At 40.8% G+C, this 25,362-nt stretch overlaps 2 protein-coding genes across 5 annotated transcripts in view; both read left to right on the top strand.

Annotated features, from left to right (window-relative positions):
- Positions 1 to 25,362, top strand: part of LOC108615446 (putative polypeptide N-acetylgalactosaminyltransferase 13) — a 40,859-nt gene that overhangs the window by 4,827 nt on the left and 10,670 nt on the right. The window lies entirely within an intron of this gene.
- Positions 21,978 to 25,350, top strand: aqrs (aquarius). The gene has a single exon (XM_089463136.1). The coding sequence runs from the start codon at positions 23,798 to 23,800 to the stop codon at positions 25,229 to 25,231; it is 1,434 nt and encodes a 477-aa protein (XP_089319262.1). The 5' UTR covers positions 21,978 to 23,797; the 3' UTR covers positions 25,232 to 25,350.

Here is a 25,362-nt window from a genome sequence, read left to right as displayed (position 1 = left end):
AGTAAAGAAAAAAATAAAAAAAAAAAAGAAAAAAAAAAAGAAAAAAAAAAAAAAAAAAAAAAAAAAAAAAAAAAAAAAAAAAAAAAAAGAAAAAATTTTGAATAAAGAATGAAATACAAACTATCAAATAAAAACTATGAAATAAAAGCTATGAATTAAAACTAAATTTTTAAATTTATATGTACTAACGAATACTCCCCAAATGTCTAAAATATGATTTAAACATTTGTTAATATTTTATTGTAATATTATATTATTATATTATTATGTGTTTATTACTATATTGTTAACCTTTTTATTCATTTGTAATTTTTTCATATTATGTAGTTTTTTTTCATTTTTTTTATACACTCAAACTACATACCAAACACATGCACATACATATATATAAATTCAGGAACATGAAGCGACAGTAATTAAGAGTAAATGAAAATGTAATAGTCTAGTTAGAGTAATCTAAAGAATAAATGTATCTTTTAGAATTTTTTTGAGTTTCCTTGATGGATTAATATGGTAGGCTAGGAGCATAGCGTTGGCATAGAAGAGAGAGAGAGTCGAGGCAATCTTTATTAGGGGATCTTCATAAACAATTTAAAGCTGAAGATCATGGTTGGGTTTGGGTAAAGACAGCGAGAAGCCAACACCACCTCGGCTTCCGCGTCTTTCTAACTGTCCGTGTTTGTTTCGTTTTTCTTGTTGTCCGAATGGTTGTTTTGTACAGGAATCCTAAAAATTTTAAAGTTTGTGTGTATTGGTGACGGTTTGGCAAGACCCACCCCACCGCCGACAGAGCTAAGGGAACCAGAGGATTCCGCCCGCCACTACCCGATCCACGTCTTGTGTATGTTGATGTAGGTATGTATGTATGTATGTATACATGTATGTGACATATATGTGTATATATGTATATATGTAAACATGCGAATGCACGAAGATCGCTTTCATACTCGAGTACGCTCGTTACATAGATTTTATGGCGCCCAATGGGGGGCCTGAAATTCGAAGAGAGAAGTTAACGCCCGCTGCATTCATACATAAGATCGATACATTACATGCTGTGTATATGTTTCTCCTTCATCCTCTCTTTCCCTCTCTCTCTCTCTCTCTCTCTCTCACTCTGTGCATAGTTAGGTCAAATCCAAGTTTTTAATTTGGAACATATCTATTTTAATGTGACAGTCGGGAGCAGATCGACGGCCAGACACATATGGCCAGCTATTGAACTACTGCAGCCAGTGGCCGGCGTGTGGACGTTGGGCGTTGGGCGTTGGGCGTGGCAAGTTAGCTGCGGCAATCAACGTACAATGTTGCCAATGACAGCAAACAAGTTTTTTATTTTTCCCCCATTCTTTTTTAAATATTAATTTCTATGTACATAAATTTTGTTGTCGTTCACGTTGGCTACATTTTCGACAGGCTTCGCTGCATTTTAATAGTGTGGGTGGTTCGTTGGGTGGCAGCATGGCATTAGAGTGGTTGGCTGGCTGACTGGTTGAGCGGCATCAGCAGCGAAAGTTCCTGTCACATTGCGAGAGGTTAAGCATTCCAAGTCGCGAAAGTTAGCTCAAACTTTGGTCGAATGCTGAAATTCCTAATTGGAAAAGGATTTCAGAGAGTTACCGAGTGTTTTTGATCAGCATATGTATATAGAGATTACTATAGGATAAATTTTCCTATGCTTATAATGATAAAATAACTACTATAATAGAGAATATTTTATAAATATCCCTTTATTTTGCTCTCTAAATTTTAGTATTTATAAATGATATATTTTTCTATTTTATTTTATTTTTTTATTTTATTTTATTTCTATATCAAGCCGAGCTCTTGCATAGCAAAAAGAGAGAGCATTCAGAAACTACCTTTAAAAATTCTCTCTATTAACTCTTGCTTTTTATTTGTTATTTAATTCTTAATTTATTTATGTTCTATGTGTATTTATTTATTTATACTTTTTTCTCCAGTGCTTCGTTCTAGTTGTGTGGACATGTGCATATTTCATGACGAACTGTATAAATTTAATCCGCTGCCGTTGCTGCTGCTGTTGTTGCTGTTGTTGCCGTTGCTGTTGTTGCCGATGTTGCTGCTGTTGTTGCTGTTGCTGGTGTAAATTTCCAGCCATGGGTAACACCTTTTTGCTGTAATGCTGATTTCGAGGGGTGGTTTGAAAGGTTGTCTCTTTTGCTTTGTTTGCATTTGTTTTTGAATACACAAAAAAAAGTTCGAGCTTTTTTTTAGCTTAAATTTAACTGAAAATTGTGGCAGCTATAACAAAAAGGAAAAAACTGTCATGTTTCCACTTTTTGCGGCACGAGGCGCAGCCTGTTTGCTTTTGGTGATTGATTTACGTTGGGTTTGTTTTAGATTGAAATATTTGGTGACTGCTTTGGGCCCTTATTCAATTTGTGTGCGCTTCCATTTTGATATGCACTGATATTTATCAGCTCTTAAGCTGCGAGCCGATTGATAATAATTTAAGCAATTAATACCCTGCATTTCAGCACACCATCCGGCTACTAGCACTTGTGATCCCTGTGGCTAGCTGCTGGCTATTCGTACAAAATTCGCTTAAGACAGTTCTATAAGCTATTGATGCGTTGAGCTTAGGCTGCAAGCCATATTTTACGCTCAAGTGAGAGCCCTGAGGCAGCGTTTGATGCCTGACGGCCAAGAAAACATTTATTAGCTTGACTGAGCAGCGAGCGAGCAGAGGAGAATGAGGACGGGGGCGAGAGCATAAGGATGAGTTGACTTTTGTTTTTGTCCCACTTGATTTGCTTGTCAATGCAGACAAACGTTGTATTTACCAGCACATGTGGCGTATGCGTAGTCAAAATGTTTTGCCTGCCAAATTGAAAACATAAACACTTGCCCAGACAGCTAGACGGACAGCTGGCCGGACTGTCCGCCGGCTTTAGCTGCGTGTTGACAACGTGTCATGTCTAATGACCAAACAGACGTTGAGCAAATAAATAGCAGCACTTTCTGCTACTCGCCCAACGGCCCTGAGTGGCTGTGATTGGGGACTGAGTATGGGGCGTGTTAAGGCTTAGCCGTCTTTTTTTTTTGTCATTTTATGCTGTGCCCACAGAGCGACAGCTTAAAGCTATTGACTGAGACATAAAGTATGCTATGAAGTGCCCGATTTTTTGTAATCTATCCAGAGTATTTCCGAGTCGAAATGGTTCGACTTTAAAGTCACTCGACTGCATCATTGGCGGCGACATTTCGATTGATTTGGCAGTTGCTGCGATATGTGCTAGTTGGCTGATCAATGTGGATCAGTAATTTGATTAGCACTTTAATAAGCCGTAAAAGTTAAGTTGAACTAATCAATAAAAGCGGCCAAGTTAAAGAAACTTTTGGGAATATTTCACTAGAGCAAATAAAGCGGAGCCTTTTGCTCATTTGTTGGATTTATGTGCGGCACTTAAACTGAATTGACAATCAATGGCCAAGGCCAACGACAGAGGGAGTATTATGCGAGGTGGGTGTGGCATGGGGCGTTTGGCTGGACCAAAACAAAAGCAATACAAGCCATGGACAAGCCAAAGCTCATAAACAATGCGGCCAATTTACATGCATTGGGCCGACACACGCATTGTCTGTTGATGGGTGTGTGTGTGAGCATAAGTGTGTGCGAGTGTGTATAAGTGCCATGGCCTCGTTGCTGTTGTTGTGTTGTAAATAAAAAATTGTCCCTTTTGTTGCATATAAAAACAATGGCCCAAAGAACTTGAAATCAATTTCAAACGTTTTAGCCAAAGCCAATTGATTTATGTATTCCATGTGTGTGTATGTGAGAGAGAGAGAGTGTTAGGATGTGTGTGAGCTGCTGAGCTTGTGTGTGTGAATATGTGTGGGCATTGTGTGTAATGCCTGAACTAAGCGCAATGGAAGCTCATTCAACTTGGCAGCTCGCCGAGTTGTGGGCCAAGGTTTTGAGCCGCAAACAATTAACACTGCTCAACAAAAGTCAACGGCTGGCATAGCAAGTAGCATTGATGGCTTTTACTTACACTTGACAAACTTTTTATTGCTTCCAAGCAATTGCAAAAATTTAATCTCAAATAACAAAACAAAACAAAATAAAAGCAGCCAGCAATTGGCATGGACACATTGCAGCTACTTGAAGACACTGAACGAAATGACAAAATTTTCCACTCGTAATTGAATAAAAACAACGCGCAATGCGAAAAGTAAACAAGGCGCAAAGTTAGCCAGGACGGGCCTGGCTGCCATATGGGTCAACACTGCTCGCTCCTTCAGTCCTAGCTTTTCCCTCTTTCTCGCTCTCGCTTCTCTCCAGGCTTTCTCGGGTCACCCTTGTGGTTTGCTGCGTTTGATTTGACACATCTCGCAATGCAATGGAGCATGAAATAAATGAAGAGCGCGTCGCAAGTCACATCCTTCAGCTGAATCAAATAGCCAAAGCAAAGCCAAGCCAAGCCATGGCAAGTCGAGCCAAGCAGCCGCACTGAATGTTTTTTCCCATTGGCCCTGGCCCTGGCCCAGGCCCAGTCAAACAGCTAACCACCCACATTTGGCATGGCATGCTGGGTAGCATCGACATTTTTACGCCTTTTATTCAGTTGACTGCATAAACATTCTCGCTACGCATTTTAAATGTCGCTGCTGCTTAGCTTTTGTTTTGCCAGCCATTGGCTATAAAATTGAATTGATAATGGGCTTGAGAAAAATAAGTTCTCGGGCATCGCATACAATCGTCGTCTGTATGAAAATTGCCCTTTAATAGCTGCAGCCCTAAAAAACGCCGAGCACAAAAAATACTAAAATTATCGGCAGTTAGTTCACGGTTCCGATATTCAATCACTTTATGAAGCTGTTGGATTTAAAAAAGGTTCAGTTAAATTGGAATGCAATAAATATTAATATATATCTTATTTGATGAAAATTAATAAGAAACTATTGGCTGAAAGTAGTTACATTTTGCGATGCCTTAAAGTGGTTAATATACTACATTGTCGCTTGTCATCATTGGCTCCAATTCGTTGATATACACTATGTTTGCCACATGTGAGAGGGCAAATGATTCACTTGAGCTGCGCTGGGCATGCAAAAAGTGGTTGCTTAAAGCTGATTTTGCAGCAACGCTGTCTGGGTTTTTGGCTTGGGCTCAACTTGTTGCCCTTGTTAGCAGTTTATGACCCTCGAGCGTTGCTCATTATTGCAAATTTGAAGCAACATGGAGGGGATCATGGCCAGAACTTTGGCATCAAGTTTGATTTGTTTACACATGCGCCTTGTTTTCGTTGCTGGGGAAATGTTTTCCTGCCAGCTAACAAGTTGTAAATTAACCTAAAAATGTGTGTTTTGGCAAATGTGCAAAAGAGTGAGGCTTGGAGCGAAGCAGTGGCGAAAGGAGCTAAGACCACAGCTTGGCCACGCACACTCGCAGTCGCACTAACACAGATGCGCTTACACATGTTCGTATGCATGTAAATGAGAGGAAAAAGCCGCAGAGCCAAACGCTCTAACAAGCGACAGTAATCAGTGTTACAACAACAACAGCAACAACAACAACAACAATGCCAACAGCTACAGCACAAATTTTAAGGACTGTTACGGCTTAGCTGCACTTGCAGTAGCCAGGAAATTACATGCACAGGAGCTGAAACAATGACAGACTCCTCTGTCCAGCTCATCATCAGTATTTGCCCCCACACCGCTCTCCTCGCAGATGGAGGCGTCCCCAGAAGAGAGTCGACCCAATTTCTGGGCAAACAATGGACAACAATGCAAAAGGAAAGACAAAAAACTACATAGCTTCAGGCGGAAAAAAGAATAAAATCCACTTGAAATGCAATGTCGCGAGCGTCTGGACGGGCAGCATGCCAAATGTTGTAACTGTGAGAAATGTGTTTACCAGTGGAAGCACTGGCCAATGTCGTTGGATGTTGTGTCCGCCTCTGTTGCGGGTCGCTCACTTGGCAATGGCGACGAAATAAGTGAAAGTTTATTGCCTTCCTCCATTCACTCCATTCGCTGTTGTAAACCGTTCGAGGAAAATCAATAGAATGCAATTGGAAAGCAAATGACCCATATAACCAGGCTCAAGTGCTACCAACCACTACATTGGGCAAGAAGAGCCTGGCAGTTGCTTCAACGCGCGCCTGTGGCTGAACGTAATTGTGCCAAATTATAAATTATTTCGCATTTGCAATGGAGCAAAGGCGATGCGCTAAGGGTCAGACCAGGGGGCGTTAACTTGGCCTGCGTGCAATTAATTTTGTGCAGCGCCAATTGAATACTGAGACCATGACCGAGCCCGAACCCCAGCCACAGCGAGCACTCCAAGCTACGGCTCGGCGGGCTAAAGGCTAAGCGCATAATTTAAATTTCTAATTAACAGTCAAATAAATTGTGCTCGGCAGCTGCCAGCGAAGCCGCGGCAATTGAGGCGCTTCAACTGATTTTATGGCCAAAATGCTCATTAAATTAACGCCAATTTGCTGCCATAGACAAGACAAGGCGCCAAGGTGCAGCAGCAGCAGCGGCAGCAGCAGCAATCGTTAAAAGCCAATCGAATTCCCCTGATTATTTTTACGGCTACTTGAAGCCTCGTTTAACTCCTGCATCTTACTTCGCTTATGATATGACTATATTTATTTAAAGAAAAAATTAAATAACTTTGGCTTCAATAAAATGATCGATTATTACTCAAGTTATCGGATCCTCAAAAGTTCCGGTTCATCTGAGATATTTTCAATTAGTCAAGTTCAAAGTGGTGGTGGCTGGTCACACTGCAAGTTCAGAAATTTGAAAAACAAAAATGTAATGAAACTGCACATGGAGATACATTTGGGGTTGTTAAGATTTACACAATATAATTGTTGAAGTCGACGTTGCCTTAGATTGGGCAAACATTTGCAGCCACATATTTCTATTAAAGTATCCAGTTAATTAGCCGGCCAGTTTGTGGTCCTTTGCCATGACAAACAAATCAAAATCCTCTGCTGGCGGCATATTGTTGCAAGTCAAAGGAATTGCAACTTAATTAGTGAAATGCAGGCACAATATGCATGTTGCAAGAGTTTAGGCCACGGGGCGTGCATTCGATTTAACTGGTTCAGTGTTGGTAAATACAACTGTAAGTGTTGCATATCAAATGCAAATGCAAGCGCAACTGCCTCATTTGTGTGTGCGCACTGCGCAGTAAATTTTGGGAATTGAAAACAAAATGAATCAAAAATGCAAAGAGCAGCATCAAAGCATGGCAAGTGTAAACCTGCAAGTCGTATGGCGTCGAAATGGAATTGAATTCCTTATCTGTTGGCGCATCCATTTCTTTTCTCTGTTTTTTTTTTTTTTTTTTTTTTTCTATTTTTGCTGCCCGCGACATGTGGCATAGCGATGTGCCAGCTGGGCGCTATGCGCAGCTTCTGCAAAAACATTCAATTAGTTTGATTTACACATCTGAAGCAATGTACTGGGTGGCCTTCCCTTCCCTTCGTGGCATCTCTGTCTGGCTTGCGAATTGGAATTTGATCTCTGTCGCACGCTTTTTGCCTTTGTGCGACTGTTGGCATTTCCGTTTCCGCTGTTTAACAAGCAACTTTTGGCATCAACAGCAATAACAACAACAGGCAGCTGGAGCAGCCGCTGCCAAAAACTTGTTCGGCTTTGCGTGCCAAAAAATGCGGCGCTTGGGGCCGCTTAAGGCAGTCAGCATGCGGAATAGGCAATGATGCCTCCACAGTTGCCACGGCTGCTGCTGCTGCTGCTAGTGCTGGAGCTGCTGTTGTTGATGCTGCGCCTGCCGGAAACAGTTTGCTGCGCGCTGTCTCAATATTAGTTTGGACGGCAGCAAAACGCTTCCGGCAGCCAAATGGCAACGTTGCCTGTTGTTGATTTCGTTTGCCCGTTACACTGATGCTGCTGCCTCGTCCGATGATTTTTCAATTTGCATTTGACACAGAGGCAGAATGTCAAAGACTAAATTGAAATGGCAAAGGCTGCTCAGGCAACCACCCCCCAACTATCACCTATTCCCCACCTAGCACTGGCCCACTATCATGGGATGAAAACTTATAATCGTATGCAGTGCACACACACAGTCCGATGGCTAGATCCAAGGCTGGCATGGGCAGCATCTTTGGATTTCGAGACTTTCAATTAGGTAATTGACAGGCGTGTGTTTTGAGCGAACAGCCGGGGCTGGGCCTTGGGGTTGGGGCCTTGGGGATCTTAAAGCCATGCAGTCATTGCAACGTGGCTTAAATGTAAACTACATGGTTTGTCATATGTAAGTGGCCCATTTAATATGGTCAAAGTTATTTCCAAAATTAAATGCAAGCCAAAGTGCACAGCAAGGCAGGGGCAAGGAGCAAGAGGGTGCGGCACCGGCAGCTGAAGAAATTGGAATGCGTCGAGTTCGCATGTCAACTTCATTTGTTGAATGACATAAGTTATCAACGAAATTGCAGGGAAACTGACCTCGAGCAAATTGCTCTGGCGCCCCTTTATCTTTCGTATGGTAAACCATACATACGCACGCAAGCACACACCCACACACACTCATAAACACAGAGAGACAGCAAGAGTTACATACATAAGTAATGCGAAGGACGAAACGATTCATTCCATTCCATTTCACTTACACCAAGGCAACCAATAAGCTCCATGTCAGTACGTCTGTTCGTTGAGTGTATGTGTGTGATTCAGTGCGTGTGTGTGTGTATGTGTGTGCGTGTGCTTGGTTTCATTTCAATCTTTTGCCACTTAACAAATGCACACCCATTTTTCCCCGGAGAGAGAAAGCGTAGCAGGCAAGTGCATAAGTTTAATTTTATTATACGAAAACAATGCAACAATTGTAGCAGTCAACTCACACACACGCGCACACGCATGCATATATGTATATACTATATGCCAACTGTTGTTAGAAGTAGTATAACAATGGCTGTGCAACAATATGGCAATTTGTAAAACGGATTTGGCTCTGCATTTAGAAGCCAATAAAAGAAAGTTAGCTGCAAAAACTTGAGTGAGAACAGCAATGGGGAGATGTGGGCAAACACGTCTTACATATATGTATGTAGATGCGTTTGTGATAACAGTTGTGATTTGAAGCTGTTTGCGATGAAGACAAATGAGAAATTTTCAAATATATATCCTGTTGCATATTCGCACAGATATTACAAATACAAAGACAGTTTGCTTCTGATCAAATGGTCTAATTCGTTATGCTTTTGCACAAGTTTGGTTTGCGTAATATAATAATTTAGTTTGGCTGTCATTAAATTGAAAGAAAAGAGATTTTTTGTGTTGTTGTCGTTGCTTATTGTGCATTATACGAGTTATTTTTCATGTCACTTTAATTGGACAGTGCACGACGAGGTCTGCTTCGCTGACGTTGTCTCTGGTGTGGACCAAAGCGCTGCCGCTCCCGCTGCTGCTGCTGCTTATGGCAGTGGCAATCCCAGTGGCAGCAGCAGCAGCAGTCGCCTTCGTTTCTCATTCGTAATTTGCCATAAAATAAGCATAAATTGGATCAATTTACCAAAAGCTCAGTTACAAATGCGCAGCAAAAGGCAGTCGGGAATGCAATATACAGTTACAGTATTCCAAAGCCATCTACATCTACATAGAATCAGGAGCAGCAGCAGGAGCAGCAGCAGGAGCAGGATGCGGGCGCATGGCCAGCGGTAAGCGCTGGGTTTCACGCCCATCAACGACTGCTGCAGTGCATTGTAATGACCACTCCAGTACCACCAAGGCGCAGCTGAGGCTTTGGAACCAACTGTGCTGACAGTGCTGTGGTCGCTTGCTCTGCCGCTCCCTCTCCCACTGCCCCTACTTCCAGCTGTCTCTTTCAGTGCCCAGCGCTCAGTGCTCCACGGAGTGTCACGTGCATTGAATCCGAAGCCCTCGGTTGCATTTCAGTTGATGCTCATGATGCCCATGATAGCATTGTCATTTCCATTCGTTGGTCGTTCTGGTCGTTGTCGTGGTTGTCTTCGCTCTGCTTAATGTCAACTCTTGGCAGTTCGTCTTAGCTGCCACATAAAAAATTCAATTTATGATGAAGTTGCTTTGCAGCTCTCTCACTTTTCTTCTCTTTCCTTTTGCTTTTTTGTTTCGGCTTTTAGTGCCAACCACGCAGATTTCTTACGGTCGCAAAATTACTTTTGCACACTTGGTTTAATTTACAAGCAGTTTAACTAAGTTCTGGTGCTTTATGCTTGATGCGACACGTTGGCTTCAAATCTTTGTAGGGATCAGATTGGAAAGTATTATATTGGTCTGAAACAATTTTTTTTTCTTTTTCCCCTGAATTGATTCTATAAGTAAATTTAATTCGGTTTGGGATTAAATTTTTTTGAGCATGAACGATCTTTTCATTTTATCGTATTTCCAAAAATTAAATAATTTTTGGCTTTCAATACGAAAATGTAGCTATTTAACTATTAATTATCAACATTAATTTATATTTAATTTATATGGATATATTCAAGTTGCCTTATTAATCTAATAAATTATTTTAATTTTTATTTATTAATTTTAACAAATAATTAAAATCACGAAATACAAGTTTGAAATGATTGTAACTGTAGTACATTTCAATAACCGAAATATCGATACACAAAACACCAAAGTTTTCTAAAAATACTTAATTATGTAAAAATTTAAATGATTTTGGTGCTGAGTCTCATTTATGAACTAGTTCATTTAATGCATAGAAACGAGCTTTCAATGTAATCTACGTTAGCTTCGAGCGCCATTTGTCAAATTGCTGGCCCACGCGCTCTGGTCGAACGTGGTCAGTGCATACGAATACTCGCGTTTGCTGGCTAAGAGGCGGAGACGTCAGTTAGTTTATCATTTCTGCTGCATGCTCATAATCAGTGCTGACAGCTTCGAAATAAGTTGGATTGTGGATAAGGGTTGGCTAAAATAGGCAAAACATATTTCTCTAAGTATTTCCTACAAGTATTTCCTCCAGGAATTTCCTTTAAATATTTCCATTAAATAATTCCTCCTCTTCTGAACGATCACAAATTTCACCTCACTTTACTGTACTGCACGACTCACCCCCACCAGGCCTGGGTGACTGAGGAAGTGCTGCAGCGGCTGCTCCTTAATCCGGCTGCTCTCAAATCCTAAGTCGCGCTCAAATATTGAGCCTGGCGCCAGGTCGGGGTCGTTGCAGTCGAGTTTTATGTTACCAATGTTTGATAATGCTAAATATTGATATTCTAAATAGCTTATGTACATTATTATTATTAGATAGCATATACATCAGTCTCTTCTGTTTAATAGTATGCTTAAGGACTATCTTCTGCCTCAATTTCTGTCTATTCCATCCCAAACTCATTTCCAAAAATGGCTAAACCCTTTGTAAATAGGCTAGATTTAGCCTGAAATAGGCTAAACTGGCAACACTGCTCATAATGCGGTCGGACATTTGGCTTTTAATAATTTTATATTTTGCTGCTATCAGCCACAAGCCACACACACACATAAGTAGATTTCTTGATGTTCTGAATGAAGCTGAAGCTGATATAGGAAATGCGAGCGACACACATTTGGCTTGTGTGTCCCAGACTCGAGTTTTACGATGTTGTTTTCTTCATATTTTGGTTTATTTATGCAGTCATGTATGCCGGCTGTGCAAGTGTTGGCCATTGCAATGCATTAACCATATAATTTCCGTTGCCAAAATCAACATGTGGCGTTGGCCCAGTCGCCAGACTCCCTCCATAAGCCGACAACCGTCAGCCGACAGCCGGAAGTCGGTGGTCGAGTGGCGTCCAACGTTCGCTGGGTGCCCATTATTGAATGCTAGGCGTGTACGTGGACTCCCAGTTGGAGCAGCAGTTGTGATAAATGAATTTGTTTAGCAGCGTCGCGTCGGCTTTGAGGGCCATTCATGGCAGCGGCATCCAGCTCTTTCTCTCCACCCAGGGGTGAGAGCATCAAAAATTTCGTATTCATATTTTAATTAAATTAACATTTTGGTGAATTACTTAGATGAATGTGCCACCAAATACGCTTTCAATAGCGAGCTGTGGAGCAATGTGATGCAAGGACTCGGCTCTCTATACGCAATATCATATTAAAACGCATTTAATACAAACACATACATATATAAATATGTACGTATATATAGGTACATATATACATACATATATTATGACGTACCTTTTGAAGATGCAACAGACCATGAAACCTACATGGAAATGTATTTAGCTGGCCCAAACAAATCCAAAATTATGAAATTGCATTCGTGCGCGTATGTGTGTATATGGATATCATCATAATAAATATATGTATGTATATGTATATATGCATGTGCGTGTATATGCTCATATTTGTCGAGCATGGTCTGGCTTAAGGCAATGCATTTGATTAATTACTTATGTGGAATGTTATGTGAGCTTACATAAATTTAATTTGTTTTTAGCCAAGTTTTGGCTATTTTAAATATACCGAAGTGTAATTCAGGCTTATAACAATATTTAAGCATAAAACTTTAAACCTGATTCATGGTATTATTCATATAAGCTCAAGCACAAGTCATGAATATTGTATTGCTAGGCTTTATTTATTTATTTATTTATTTTAGGCTTTAAGTTACCCTGTACTCGTAATAGTTATGTGATATTTAGATAGATGACAAAACATGGGAAATAATAATATTTATATATATATATATATATATATATATATATATATATATATATATATATATATATATATATATATATATATATATATATATATATATAACTATACTTATCTTTATCTGTATCATCATTTCAGCTTTTGCCTGCCAGCTTAGCAATGGGAATATCAATCTGTAATGATAGAAATAAAATCAATAATAACAAAAAATCATTATCCCAAACTCATTCATCCTCCCAATTGATAACTTTTTACAAGATTTAAATATAGTATCGTGCTATGTGGGTGCTCTCATTTCAGTTCACACACTATAATTGTATGCGTCACTCAGAGCGGAATCACTGGAGAGTTGTCGAAAGTCGAGAAATTTGCCAAGACAATGTAAAATTTATATCGTGCCTTGCCGCAGGCAGTCGACATTGAAAACAGCCAAAAAACATTAACTTGGCTGAGTTTGGGCTGGGCTGGGCTGGATTGGGTGAGAAAGGCAATGTTTCCACCTGACCATGGGTCGAGGCGACTTGGGGTGTGGGAGTCTTGGCAGTTGTAGCAATTTGAAGTGTACAGGGTCACTGGGGACTCCGACAGACCATAAAGGACTAAAGGACTAAAGGACCAGGGCAACAAAAACTTAAAGACAATGCTAGCCGAACACTACAAAAACCTAATCTGCTCAACAACTTACTTTCGTTAGTGACAGTGGGCGTGTATGTGTGTGTGTGTGTGCGTGTGTGTGTGCTCTCAGTATTGTCCTGGGCATTGCTGACTGGCTTCGATTGGAAGACGACAGGCGACAAGTTTGCCAATAAAACCAATGCAGCCGACACACTTAAGTATGAACAAATAACAAACTAAATAAAATGCCAAAGATATCAGCTGGGGGCAGTTCAGTGGGCGGAGTCGTACAACAGCAACAAGAAGAACAACGAGAACAACAACCGCAACAACAATAACGATTAGAGTGGGGACGGGAACTGGGCTATATGAAAATCAACTTTTGCTTGGCATGCAAAAATTGTTACTTAATTTTTTGTTTGTATTTTTTTTTTTTGTTTTTTTTGTTTTTGTTTTTGCATGCAGCATCAAAGTTTTTGCTACTTGAAAATGTGAAGCAGATAAAAATAATGGAAAAGTTTTGCTCGCTTTTTGTTCACAGCCAATACGAATATAACGAGTGCGAGTGCGAGTGGGAGCTGAAGCTGGAGCTGGAGATGAGACTGTAGCTGTAGCATTGGGCTTAGATCCTTCCTTGGCTCTGCTAACTGCAGCAGCTGCAGCGACTTAAGGTGACTTCCACCTGCTTAAAGTTTGGCTTTAGCTTATTTAAGCTCCAGCTTGCTGTATAAGGGACGCTTCGAGCGTGTGGTTAGGACGCTGCCACTGACGACTTGGCAACAAGGCCATTTTATTTATTATTCCCATGAGCTTGACAATTGTGAACGTTGCTTGCGGTTGCGGGGCTGTGGGGCAGCGACACTGCCGAGATTATTTTCCATTTTAGCTTAAGGTTTTTTTTGTTTTGGTAATTGTAAAGGTAATTCATATACAGTGCACCTGAAATGTGTACATATATATAGAGTAAAATACAGTGCAACTCTTGATTATATCAGTTACATATCCTATACGGATTGATAGGATGAGGAGATGAACAGAAAGCATCTTACTCTGTAGCTATGCGTTCGAAACGCTAGCATAGTCTTCATTGGGCAAATTCGATATGTGTGCAACGTGAATGCAATGTGCAACGCTGATCAAAGCTGTTCGCGTGGCAGCGAAAAGCGGTGTTTGTAAGCCTGCCACAGCCGGAACAACAAACAGTGCTGAGTGACTGTAAATTCTGACAAATTCCAGCTACGTTAATCCCTTGACGTCCGAACATAAAAAGCAGCCACTGTGAATGCCATTCAATCCGGCTGTAGAGAGACCCAAGCTTGTTTCGTTTCGCTTCTTCTCTTTTCTTTTTTTTTGTTTTTTTTTTTTTTGTTTTGTTTGCAACAATGCAAACGCAATATTCCCGCGTTTACTGTAGATTGTTTGTTGTGTGTGAGTGTGTGTGTGTGCATCTAATAAGCCTTTAACAATGCGCACACGAGGTGTTAATGCCAGCACTTTGGCTTCAGTTACGTTCGATGCACCGTGGCACTCAAAGTTCGTTGCCTACTTTTGGGAGTTGCACTAACTCAGCAGCTGCCCCGCCCAGCCCTCCACTGCCCCGGCCAGCCCTGTTGCCCCTTGGGTGGCAGTCGTGATTTATTTACCGTTGAAATTATCTTGTTTTGCGGTTTGATGCATCGCATTGCCAAAGTAACTTTATTTTGCACTCGAAACCTTTTTGCGCTCTATATAAAAATTTACGTTTCGGCTGCTTGTTTTTGCTTCCTTTTTTTAGCTTTAGTTTTATTTTTAGTTTTTGGCTTTGCTAACTTTTTAACTAACGTCGACTTGAGTGAAAATTGACTCAACGTTGTGCGCGCCGTTGGTTTGTTGGCTGCTCCAGCCGTGGTTGGGGCCTAGGCGTTTCTTTTTTCTTCTCTTGTTTTTTTTTTGTTAGACAATCAATATTTGCGCCTCTGTGTGCGTGGGTGAGTTGCACCGCCACGGCGGTGTGGGGGTGGCAACAACTTAGCCAACTGTTTATCTATCTAGCTACAGTTTTGAAGTTCTTTGCGTGCGGCAAGAGGCAAATCGGAGGCGGGGCAGGCGGGGCAGCTGAGCTAAGCAGCACACTTTAGCTTAATTGGCAACCGCGCGAATTGTGTACATTTTTAAGTAAGAGTTAACATTGAAGAGCAGCTCAGCCGGGCCGGGGCAGTTGCAACTTTTTGGGGTTTAAGTTCAGTGCAATTTCGACAGTTGAACTTTAAATTTTCTGCCGGCTATCCACGGTCACGAGAATCCATCTGAGTGCTGGGCAAATTGATGCCCCATCAAAGCTTTTTCGCATCTATTTGTGTTTTAGTGTGGAGCTGACTTAGAGCAGGCAAGTCTACATATCTGGCCACATACATAGAAATGCAATATCAAAGCCAACCACATATCACAGTCTTGTCACTTCACACCCACACACACACACACACACACACACATACACACGTAGGTTAAGCTGAGCCAAATGGTTGTGGATCATCGACTGTCAAGCCTAATTTTTGTTTTGAATACTAAAAGTCGTTTCAGTGTGTATGTGTGTGTGTTTGTACATGTGTGTGGCATTTGTGTGTTTTGCTTAAATGGCTTACACAATTATAGCATTATTATCATGGCCAAGCATTGTTTTGTCTGCCAACATGCAGCCACATTGCGACCAAAGACCGTAAAAATGTAAGCCTGGACGTCCATTAACAAAATATGGTCAACACGAAGTGTTTAATGATCAAAATTGATCTGATATTGATTAAATTTGCAAATTTGATGACATTATAATTGATATAGAACATTATCTGCTTAATATTTATTTTCTGATTAATAAAGTAGGCATCAACTTATCATGTTGGAATTATTTTTATATTTATATATTTTATTTTGCTTAGCTGCACATTCAAACTTGGTTAAATTAAAATTTTCAAATTTAATAATTTTGGAACTCTTAAACAAATCAGTGTTACTCTATACATACTTTATATACTCGTATGCTTAACTTCATTCAAAGCTAAGCAAAACTTTTTCTCCCTCCCTCTCACACTCTCTAGGTAAACAATAATCAGGAATTAAGCTTATCTAAAGCTATTAGAACGAAAAAGTCTTGAACTTATTTTTATTACCAGGTTTTTATTTTTTTAATTTTTTGTTTAATAAAGCTAAGCTCTTTAGTTTATATTTTGGTTTTCTAAGCTGTTTGTGGGTGTTTTTAGAACTAATTTTTTAGTAATGAATTCAAAATGCTTCGTTAAATTTTTGTTCATGTTTATTACTGCATTTGACCATTGTCGGCAGCTGAGCTTAAGCTAAATGCTTTTGTTTGTAATTTATTTGAAAATTGATTATAAATTATGTACCGAAAAAAAGCAAACATGAACAACAACAACACCAACAGCAGCAACAACAAAGGCAGTTGCAGCGACTGAAAATTTTAATTAAAATAAACAGACATGGTTCAGTGACATAAACATATACTATATATACATGTACATATATAGTGTCCCCCTCCAATTCCCTGCCTCTATCTGTGTCTCGCTGTCTCTCCCTCTCTGTGCATAGCTGATTATATTTGGCAAGCAGCTTCCAACTTTTTGGCCATAATTGTAAGCCGAGGCTTTTGTAGTTTGTTTTGCAGTTTTATTTTGTTTTGTTTTATTTAATTTTGTTGATTTTGCTGGGAACAGTGTAGCTGTCATTATAAATTGCATTTATGCCAAACGTATAAGTCCGTTCCAACGTTGGCTTTACTGTACTTTTAATGATGTGTCAATGGTACAACAATATTCTCATTTCATTGTTTATTTATTTTTGGATTCTTTGTTGCAAAGGAATTGCGAATCGTTGATTAAATTTAATTATTGATTACGCCTTAGTACATTCTATATCAAATTTATTATATTCGGATTTATCACTAAACATATCTATTATCTATATTATATTTTACTCTGTATTATGAGGGATTATAGTTGTAGTCAAATAAATAAAAAACTGTTTAGGTTTAGTTAACTTTGAAAATTCTCATTGAAATTAAAAATTAAAAATTACAGCTGATTGCTTTCAGAATGTTTTAAAATTTTAGGGACAGAAAAGGTGTCTCTATTTTGAAAATATATCCGTTGTTCTTTAGGCCATACATATATATATATATACATATATATATATATATATACTATAACCAGTTTGAGGATCCGGTCTTAGCTAATTATATGCAAAAAGAAACAGGCCCGACTTTCAGTCCATTACGCTTTCCATGATGAGGTATTTTTCCTGCAGCCGCCACGCCCCCATGACGAAACAATGACTAAGAAGAATGTTGACCAGAAAATGACGCGCAAATGTTGACAGCATTAAATTAAAGCGACATAAAACGGCGCAAGCCACACGCAAAATATATGCATATAAATCAGAAGTCGGCGGCCAGCTTGACTGGGCGGGTGGGAGAGGGGGTGTGGGAGGGCATAGAAAAAAAATGGAGCCTCCAAACCTTTGGACATGCAAACTGGCGCTGATTGACGTGAGCCTGACCAGGCAACTACTGCTAATTTGGATGGGGCAGCGGCGACAGCTCCCAAATAACCAAAACAAGCCAAACCAAACCAAACAACACAAAAACAACAGCAACAACAAGAGCAGAAGCGACAGCAAAGAGAAGAAGAAGAATAGCAACAGCAACAACAACGAGAAGAAAAAAAACGGAGAACAAAATGTGCAGAAATTTCATCAAAGCGACGTTTTACGGGTAACATTTGCATATTTTGATTGGACACGCCCACTTCGGCATTGGGTCTAGTGGGCGAGCAAACAATAAGGCAGTCAATGCCGTTGCCATTGCCGGTTCCGATGCCAATGCCGATGCCAATGCCCAAGCAGAAGCCGATGCCGATGCCAATGCCAAAGCCAACACCAACGATTTTTGGCCGGTTTTGGCATGCGGCTAACAAACTGCGACGTGCGCTAGGTTCAACAGCAACAACAACAACAACAATGGCTACAATCGGGCCGATAAGCGAGCTAAAGCCCCGAGCTGGTCACTCCCATTGTTTGCCGCCCACTCGCCGGTTGGCTGGCTGGTTTGGCTGGACTTGCGACTGGCCTATCATCCGGCTGACGTGACGTGGCAACGATTTTTACACTTTGCACATTTTTGTGCTCCTGACGCGTCAATTGTTGTTGTTGCCATATACCCTGGAGTTCGAGCTAATATAGGTTAGATAAGTGAGGACAGGCAAAAGTCACATGAAAGAGCAGTTTCTGCTTTGACTTCAGTTAAAAATACCAAAAATTAAAAACTAATGTGAACAAAAATACCGAAATGACAAATAAACCAGTTTTTTCCCAGGGCTGCAAAACAACAAAAACTTTGCATATCTGAATTGCGCAAAGTTTGGATGTGATTTTGATTTATGTATGTCTGTCGTACAGGGTATTTTCGTAGCTAATAATTGAATACAACACTCTGCGCTGTTGTTGGGCACTGTTAGAACGCGCTTTTTAGTTGAGCCTCAGTTTTTGTGGCACATTTTGGTCGCGTTTACGTTGCGGGCAATAAATCTTCATTTTCGCTATTAAAATGTTGTAATATTTTTTCAGCTTCTTTTTATTTATTTTTTCTTCCTTTTTTCTTAATGCCTTGACGATTGTCCTTGTCGCGGTGCGTTTGGCCGTTTATATGGCCGTACATTTTGAATTTTTAGCGGTCATAAATAAAATAAAAAAGTAAAAAAAAAAAAAAAAAAATAGGAGAGTAAAAAATTTGATACGTTAGCAACTAGCACGTTTTCTTTTTTTGAGGGCGCAGTCTAGATTTGGAGGTTTTAAAGGGATTTAGGCCTCTGCGTAAAAGGTAATTGATCTTTAATCTGGAGCTTTGAGTTCTTGCACTTAAAGTTTATGGCATTTTCACTAGCCAAAGGGCCCATTAAATCTTTTGCTGATGTCAGCGCACACGGCCACCCGTTACGTAAACGCAACGTGTCAGTTGAGGAAGTTGAGCTGAAAGTTTTCAACAGCTGCCATTTGGCAATTTGTTAGCTGTGATAATGCCAAGCTGGCAGTTTATTAAATTAAAATATGTCACACAATTGAATAGCAGCTACATGACGACTCGCAAATTGTATTGCCAACTGCAAACTGCCATCTACCAACTGGCGAATGCCAACAGCCAACAGCCAACACCCAACACTCTGGTCCCGGTCAGGTGTGTGCCAGGCACCGAATAACTACGCCGGATAACCATGTTAGGTGACAACATTTTTGACGCCTCGCATGATTTTGTGTGCGTGACAAAATATTCCCTTTTGCATGCAACTCATTCAACTCAACGTTGCTAGTTGCTATAGCCATCCGCATAGCCATACGATATTCTGTTACTGCATGCTCTCTTATTATTAAGTCAAATTGTTGTGCCATGCATTTTGGCTGATAAGTATAGATAATCATATTGCTGGCTGCCAAACATGTTCGGTACGTTTCAATAGGACTTTAAAGCAGCAGCCAAACAAATTTAGCAAAAGGCTAGAATCACTTTAGTCGAGGCTATAAATCAAACTGTCTAAAATCGCACACACACATATAGCTATATAAAGGCATTTGCGATGAAATTAATACGCTACGCCACACACACACACAATGGCACGCACAAATTTATATTTATCCTTTTTATATACATATATGCTATAGATGGTATATGCATATTGCCGCTGTGATTAATGCTCAGCCCGCGTACCTGGCGTATGCGTAACATTTCGCTTGCTGTCTTTATTAATGGACGCTGATTTTCACATAAAGCTTTGCGTCTACTAGACGAATATGTGTGTATATGTATGTAGGAGTCATGTTTGCTTGCTAAGTGAGCTTGGGCTGTATGCTTGAAGCGCCAGGCCAGGCCATGCCAGGCCGTACACAGCTCGAGCATTGTTCCTGGGTCATTAAGGTGTAAATTATACTTCTAATTAGCCATTAAGTAGCATCAGCCGCCAGGCAGTAGTCAACGTTTAAGAGCAGATGCCGAGCAAGCAAAGCTGCCTGAGTGATATGTGGGCGAGTGTATGTATATGTGTGCATATGTGTGTGTGTGTGTGTGTGTGTGTGTGTGTGTGTGTGTGGCTTGGCATAGAACTATGAAATTGCAATAAAACTTAATGAGCTAGCGTAATGTGAAAATAAAAAGTAAATTAAAGCAGCCTTAACTTTGTGCATTATGTTTCACATCGATAAAGAGTATCTGCTCATTATTTAGCCTGATTTGGGTTTCTGTTGCTATCAAATTTCAAAGCGGCCAAAGAAAAACTAACTTCCTCTCGTTGTTAAAGCTGCAACGCGGACAAAAGCAACAAAGCCCCCAACCCAAAAAAATAAAAAATAATGTAAAGAAAAGACAATGCACTCGAGTCAATACCGAATGTGCGAATCCTTTACCTATAATGCTTATATAGAACAAGATGAAAAACAACCATAGGAACAACAGCAACAAAGCATGTGGGAGTGAAAAAAATATAGCCAGAATGGGAAAAATAGTCTGCAGAAAAACAATAGGAAAAATGAGAAAAGAAAATAGAAAAAGAACAAACTGAATTCTTGAGAAATAAATAAAGTGAAGAGATGCGAGCGAGCTGCAGCGCCAGACAGACTGTTGAAGCAGAAAATCGAAAATTTATACAAATAATATATTGAGAAAGAGAGAGGGAGAGAGACAGATAGAGAGAGAGAGAGAGAGAGAGAGGGAGTAGCTGACACAGAGAGTGAAAGAGAGAAAGCTAAGAGAATGCCGGCGACAACGTGGCAAACGCGTTCAGGAAATGTGCAGCGGCTACAAAAGGAGCAGCGCTGTTTCTATTGCCAACGTGTGTGAGTTGTGCATGTGCATGTGTGTGTGTGTATGTGTATTATTGGTCTTCTGGTATGGGTGTTTGCCATTGCTAAATTTGCATTTATTTTCTGAGGGCATGTTCAAATGTGCAACGAACTGTGTTTGAGTAGAAGACAACGCTCGCTCGCCGGGGCAGTAGCTCTTGCAGAAGTATGTGGCGCTGCTTGCGGGTCCTGGTGGGCGCACATTCGAGTGGTGCAATCAAAGAAGATGCCGCTGCCTGTAGCAGTTAACGCTCATTGCAATACGCTCTCTCTCTCTCTCTCTCTCTCTCTCTCTCTCTCTCTCTTTGTCTTTGAATGCATGTCCAAACAGCTTAAGACAAATGCACAAGCATGCCGACAAGCACACACACACACACACACACACACACGCTCACTTAGCACACATTGGAACTGACCCTGGAGCAAAACCTGTAACTGAGCTGCATGCAACTGGCTTTGACTCTGCTGCTGTTAACATTTTAAAGCATTTTACTTTTGATGGGCAAATTGAATTTGTTCTTCTGCTGAACACTTATCAACAAATCAGGCAGCTTTGCCGACTGCATATGAAAATAGCAGCAAGACGTCATATATAATGCGGAATTTTTTCTTTCCTCTCCTAAAGGATTGCGTCATGTTGCATAATGAGCTGTAAAACAGCAGCAGTAGCAGCAGAAGCAGTAGCAGGAGCAGGAGCAGGAGCAGCGCCAACAGCTCGACAAGTATTTACGTTTATATCTCGGCACTCATGGCGTATGAGTGACATGTAATTTGCAGTCGTCAGGAGCACATCTCACCCAGCTCCTTTATTTGTATGTGTGTGTGTGTGGGTGTGTACGGAAACCTTAATTTGACTGCATTTCAAAGCATAATTAATTAGAATCTCAATTGATTTGCAAAACTCAATAAATATAATTTTCATTTAAAAGCATTTCTCTTAAATTCAATTTTCAGCACACAATTTTGACATCCTGCTGGGTGTGTATTGAATTTGAACACCTTCTGTCGACAGCCTCTCAAAGTATGCAAATAAGAACTGTATATATTGCGCAGAGTTTGTTCTTCTTGGTTAACCCAAAAGTTATATTCCAGGCAGACCGTAAAACCTTGAGCCAGGCAATTTGCCTTGCTCTTAGCCCGTGGCCCGTGGCCCGTTACCCAGTTGCCCATTTGTCCATTTGCCCATTTGTCCGTTGTCCGTATCCGGGCACGCGTTTCACAGCTAATAATAAATGACCCGGGGTTGTCGTCGGCAGCGTTTTTCAACTGAGCACGTACGCATAAATTTCAACGCGATGCGTCAAGTGAGGACCTAAAACACGTGTAAGCCAAACGCTATGTATATATGCCACATATAAGTTTGGCCTTTTTTCAATACCCTGCAGACAATGCTGAGCAAGAGGGTATACTATGTGGGAGTAACTTAGAACTGAAAAGAAAGGTGCAAGTGCCCTAAGTCGTAATAGCTTTTAGAGAATGCAAGAAAACCGTCTAGACAGTAATATAAAAGAAATCAAGATATACATGATGATCTGTGGATCATGAGGGCTGCATCATTCCCAGCAATAATTGTCATATAGTATATACCTCAAGTTCCACTTACTATGTAAATTTATAGAGAGTATATTGTAGTTGAGCATTTGGAATATTTTTCAAGCCTACTTCCTGTCGAAGGTGCAGGAGTGGGTGGGTGGTAACGTCAGGCTCCATTTTAAGCATATACCTTTTGCAACGGCAAGCTCTTGAAGTACCTTATCCCTTAAGCATAATGACCGGCAATTACGGCCGGAGAGCTGACTGCGCAGCTGACTCGGCTGACGGCCTAGTAAGCATATGTCTGTGAAGTTATGTGTCAAGTGTAACATATTCTAAATAATTGATGAGTGAGCCCGAACCGGGCAGCCAGTCGACAGACGACGGAGGACAGTCGACAGAGGACATACAGTCAGTCAGGCAGTCAGGCTGTTAGTCAGTTAGTAAGTTGGCTGCCAACTTTAGAGCATTTGCATAAAAAAGACTTTGACTGCAGCCCATCAATTAGACGCTGTCGCCGTCAGTTGGAAATACCCATGCCTGGGCTGGAGCTCAGCTTGCCCAGCCTTGCCCTTGCCCAGCGCACATATTGCAAACACTCCAATTTCCGGCTGTCTCGGCAACAGGCTGCACTTTGTCGACGGCCTCCTTTGCCTCTGGCAGCTGTGGCAACTTTAATCAACGTAAATTAATTACATAGTTCGTTACATAGTTCTATGGCAGCTTCCGCCCATTCAGTCTTTTTCACATTCATCCAGTCGCACATTGATGATTTTTAATTTCAAACATGTCGTCTGCCTGTCACGGGATAATGTCGTGAACGGCCACCGTATGCCAATTAGCATCATCTGAAATAATATTATTTCATTTCCTTTTTGTTGATATTTATAGGCTTTGCCTCAATCTTTGGCATTTCCTCCTGCTTTGAGGACTGCTGAAAACCTGTTGAGTGCAATCCAAAGGCCGTTAGTAAGAAAGCAAGTCGAATATTGACAATACACTTACCTTGACAAAAAGACTGAATGACTACCACTAGCTGACAAACCCTTGACTTCAGAATAAAACATTACTTTATGTAAATTTAGTTGATCTAAAAATCGTGTCCAATTGGAATTGTTTTGCATTCGACATGGTAAGCGCATGGGTATTTAGTGAAACATTTTCTGGTTTGCATTCAGTAGAACTAGAGATGCAACGGCATAAGGACAAATTTGTGATTCTGTTGGCAGTGATCAGTGTGCATATTGCCGCTGGGAGATGGGTGAGCTCGTACGATGAGAAGTATCATCGTCCAACCTATTACAATCGGGCGCACAAGAGCTCTCAGCACGTTGACTATAATGCAACAGCATTGTTTTTACGTGATTTCCATCCGAGCATAAAAAAAACTTTGCCACTATTTGATCCCAGCATTCACCTGAGCTACTACGTGAACGTTCTGTACAAAGGTTCGGTGATTTGTGCCGGAGCTCTTATCTCACGCCGTATGATCATCACGTCCTCTCGTTGCTTTCTGGCCAACGAGCTGGAGCCATCGCATGAATTCAAGGCTAGGGATATGAGTATACAGCCTGGCAATCACTTCGGACAAAGAGAGCGAGTTGTCTATCCCGTGAAAGCATTCTTTTTGCCCGCCGGAAGGTATCAGCATGAAGATGTTCATAGGATAGCACTTCTGGCATTGCACACGAAATTAAAAAAGGGAACGTATCGTTACATTGAACTGTACCGAAAGGTGCCAAGGCCGAATGCCCATGTGCTGGTATCCTATGTAGATTCCTACACACGCGATATAACCCTGCTGAAAACCAAGGTGGTCTCCCAAAAAAAATGCAAGAAGGCCTTCCGCAATATTGGCAAAAGAAAAGTTCCCTTCGACGATGATTTGGTCTGCGTGAAGAGCAGTAAGCAAGGCTGCAGCACACGTCCCGGTGATCCGATGATCATTGACAAAAAGCTGGCTGGCATCAACATCTATGGCGAGAACTGTGAAGAGTTGGAGGGAAATCTGGTAGCCGATGTTTACTATACCATGCATTACACGGTGCCATTCATACAGCGCGCTACCGATATGCTTAGAGCCTTCACGGGCACGGGCGAATACAGTAAAGGACGCACAACAAAAAGATATAAACTGTATATGGACACAACTTCAGACTCCATTGGAAGATTAGTTACTGCATCAACAACATTGCAGTCTGAAGTCGACATCCTTGATGACAGTGAAGAAACTACAACAAATATAGAAACGGAGCAAACTGAAGCATGGACTGAAACTGAATCAACGAATGAATCTACAACAGCAGTAAGTGGACCGACACAGGATTCTACAACAGCAGCGCCAAGTGGACCAACACCGGATTCTTCAACAGCAGCGCCAAGTGGACCAACACCGGATTCTTCAACAGCAGCGCCAAGTGGACCAACACAGGATTCTACAACAGCAGCGCCAAGTGGACCAACACCGGATTCTACAACATCAGAGCCACAAATTACACCAACTCAGCAATCTACAGACGTGACAAATACATCAGAAGTAACTACACCTGCACCAAAGGCGTAGTTCAGTTAACATCATCTGATGGTAACACAGGACTCAAAGGAAGCTCCTGTCATATCTTTTGTACTAAAGCAAAATGATTCAAAATAAAAATTTAATAAATAAATAAGTAAATAAATATATATATATCATAT

Source organism: Drosophila arizonae, chromosome 2 (genome assembly GCF_054131065.1).
Source record: "Drosophila arizonae isolate 15081-1271.41 chromosome 2, UAZ_ARI_1.0, whole genome shotgun sequence".
Lineage (NCBI taxonomy): Eukaryota > Metazoa > Arthropoda > Insecta > Diptera > Drosophilidae > Drosophila > Drosophila arizonae.
This window is presented reverse-complemented; position numbering and strand designations above follow the sequence as displayed.

Coding starts and splice junctions, on each gene's coding strand:
- aqrs (XM_089463136.1), top strand. CDS start 23,798: ATGGTAAGCGCATGGGTATTTAGTGAAACATTTTCTGGTTTGCATTCA.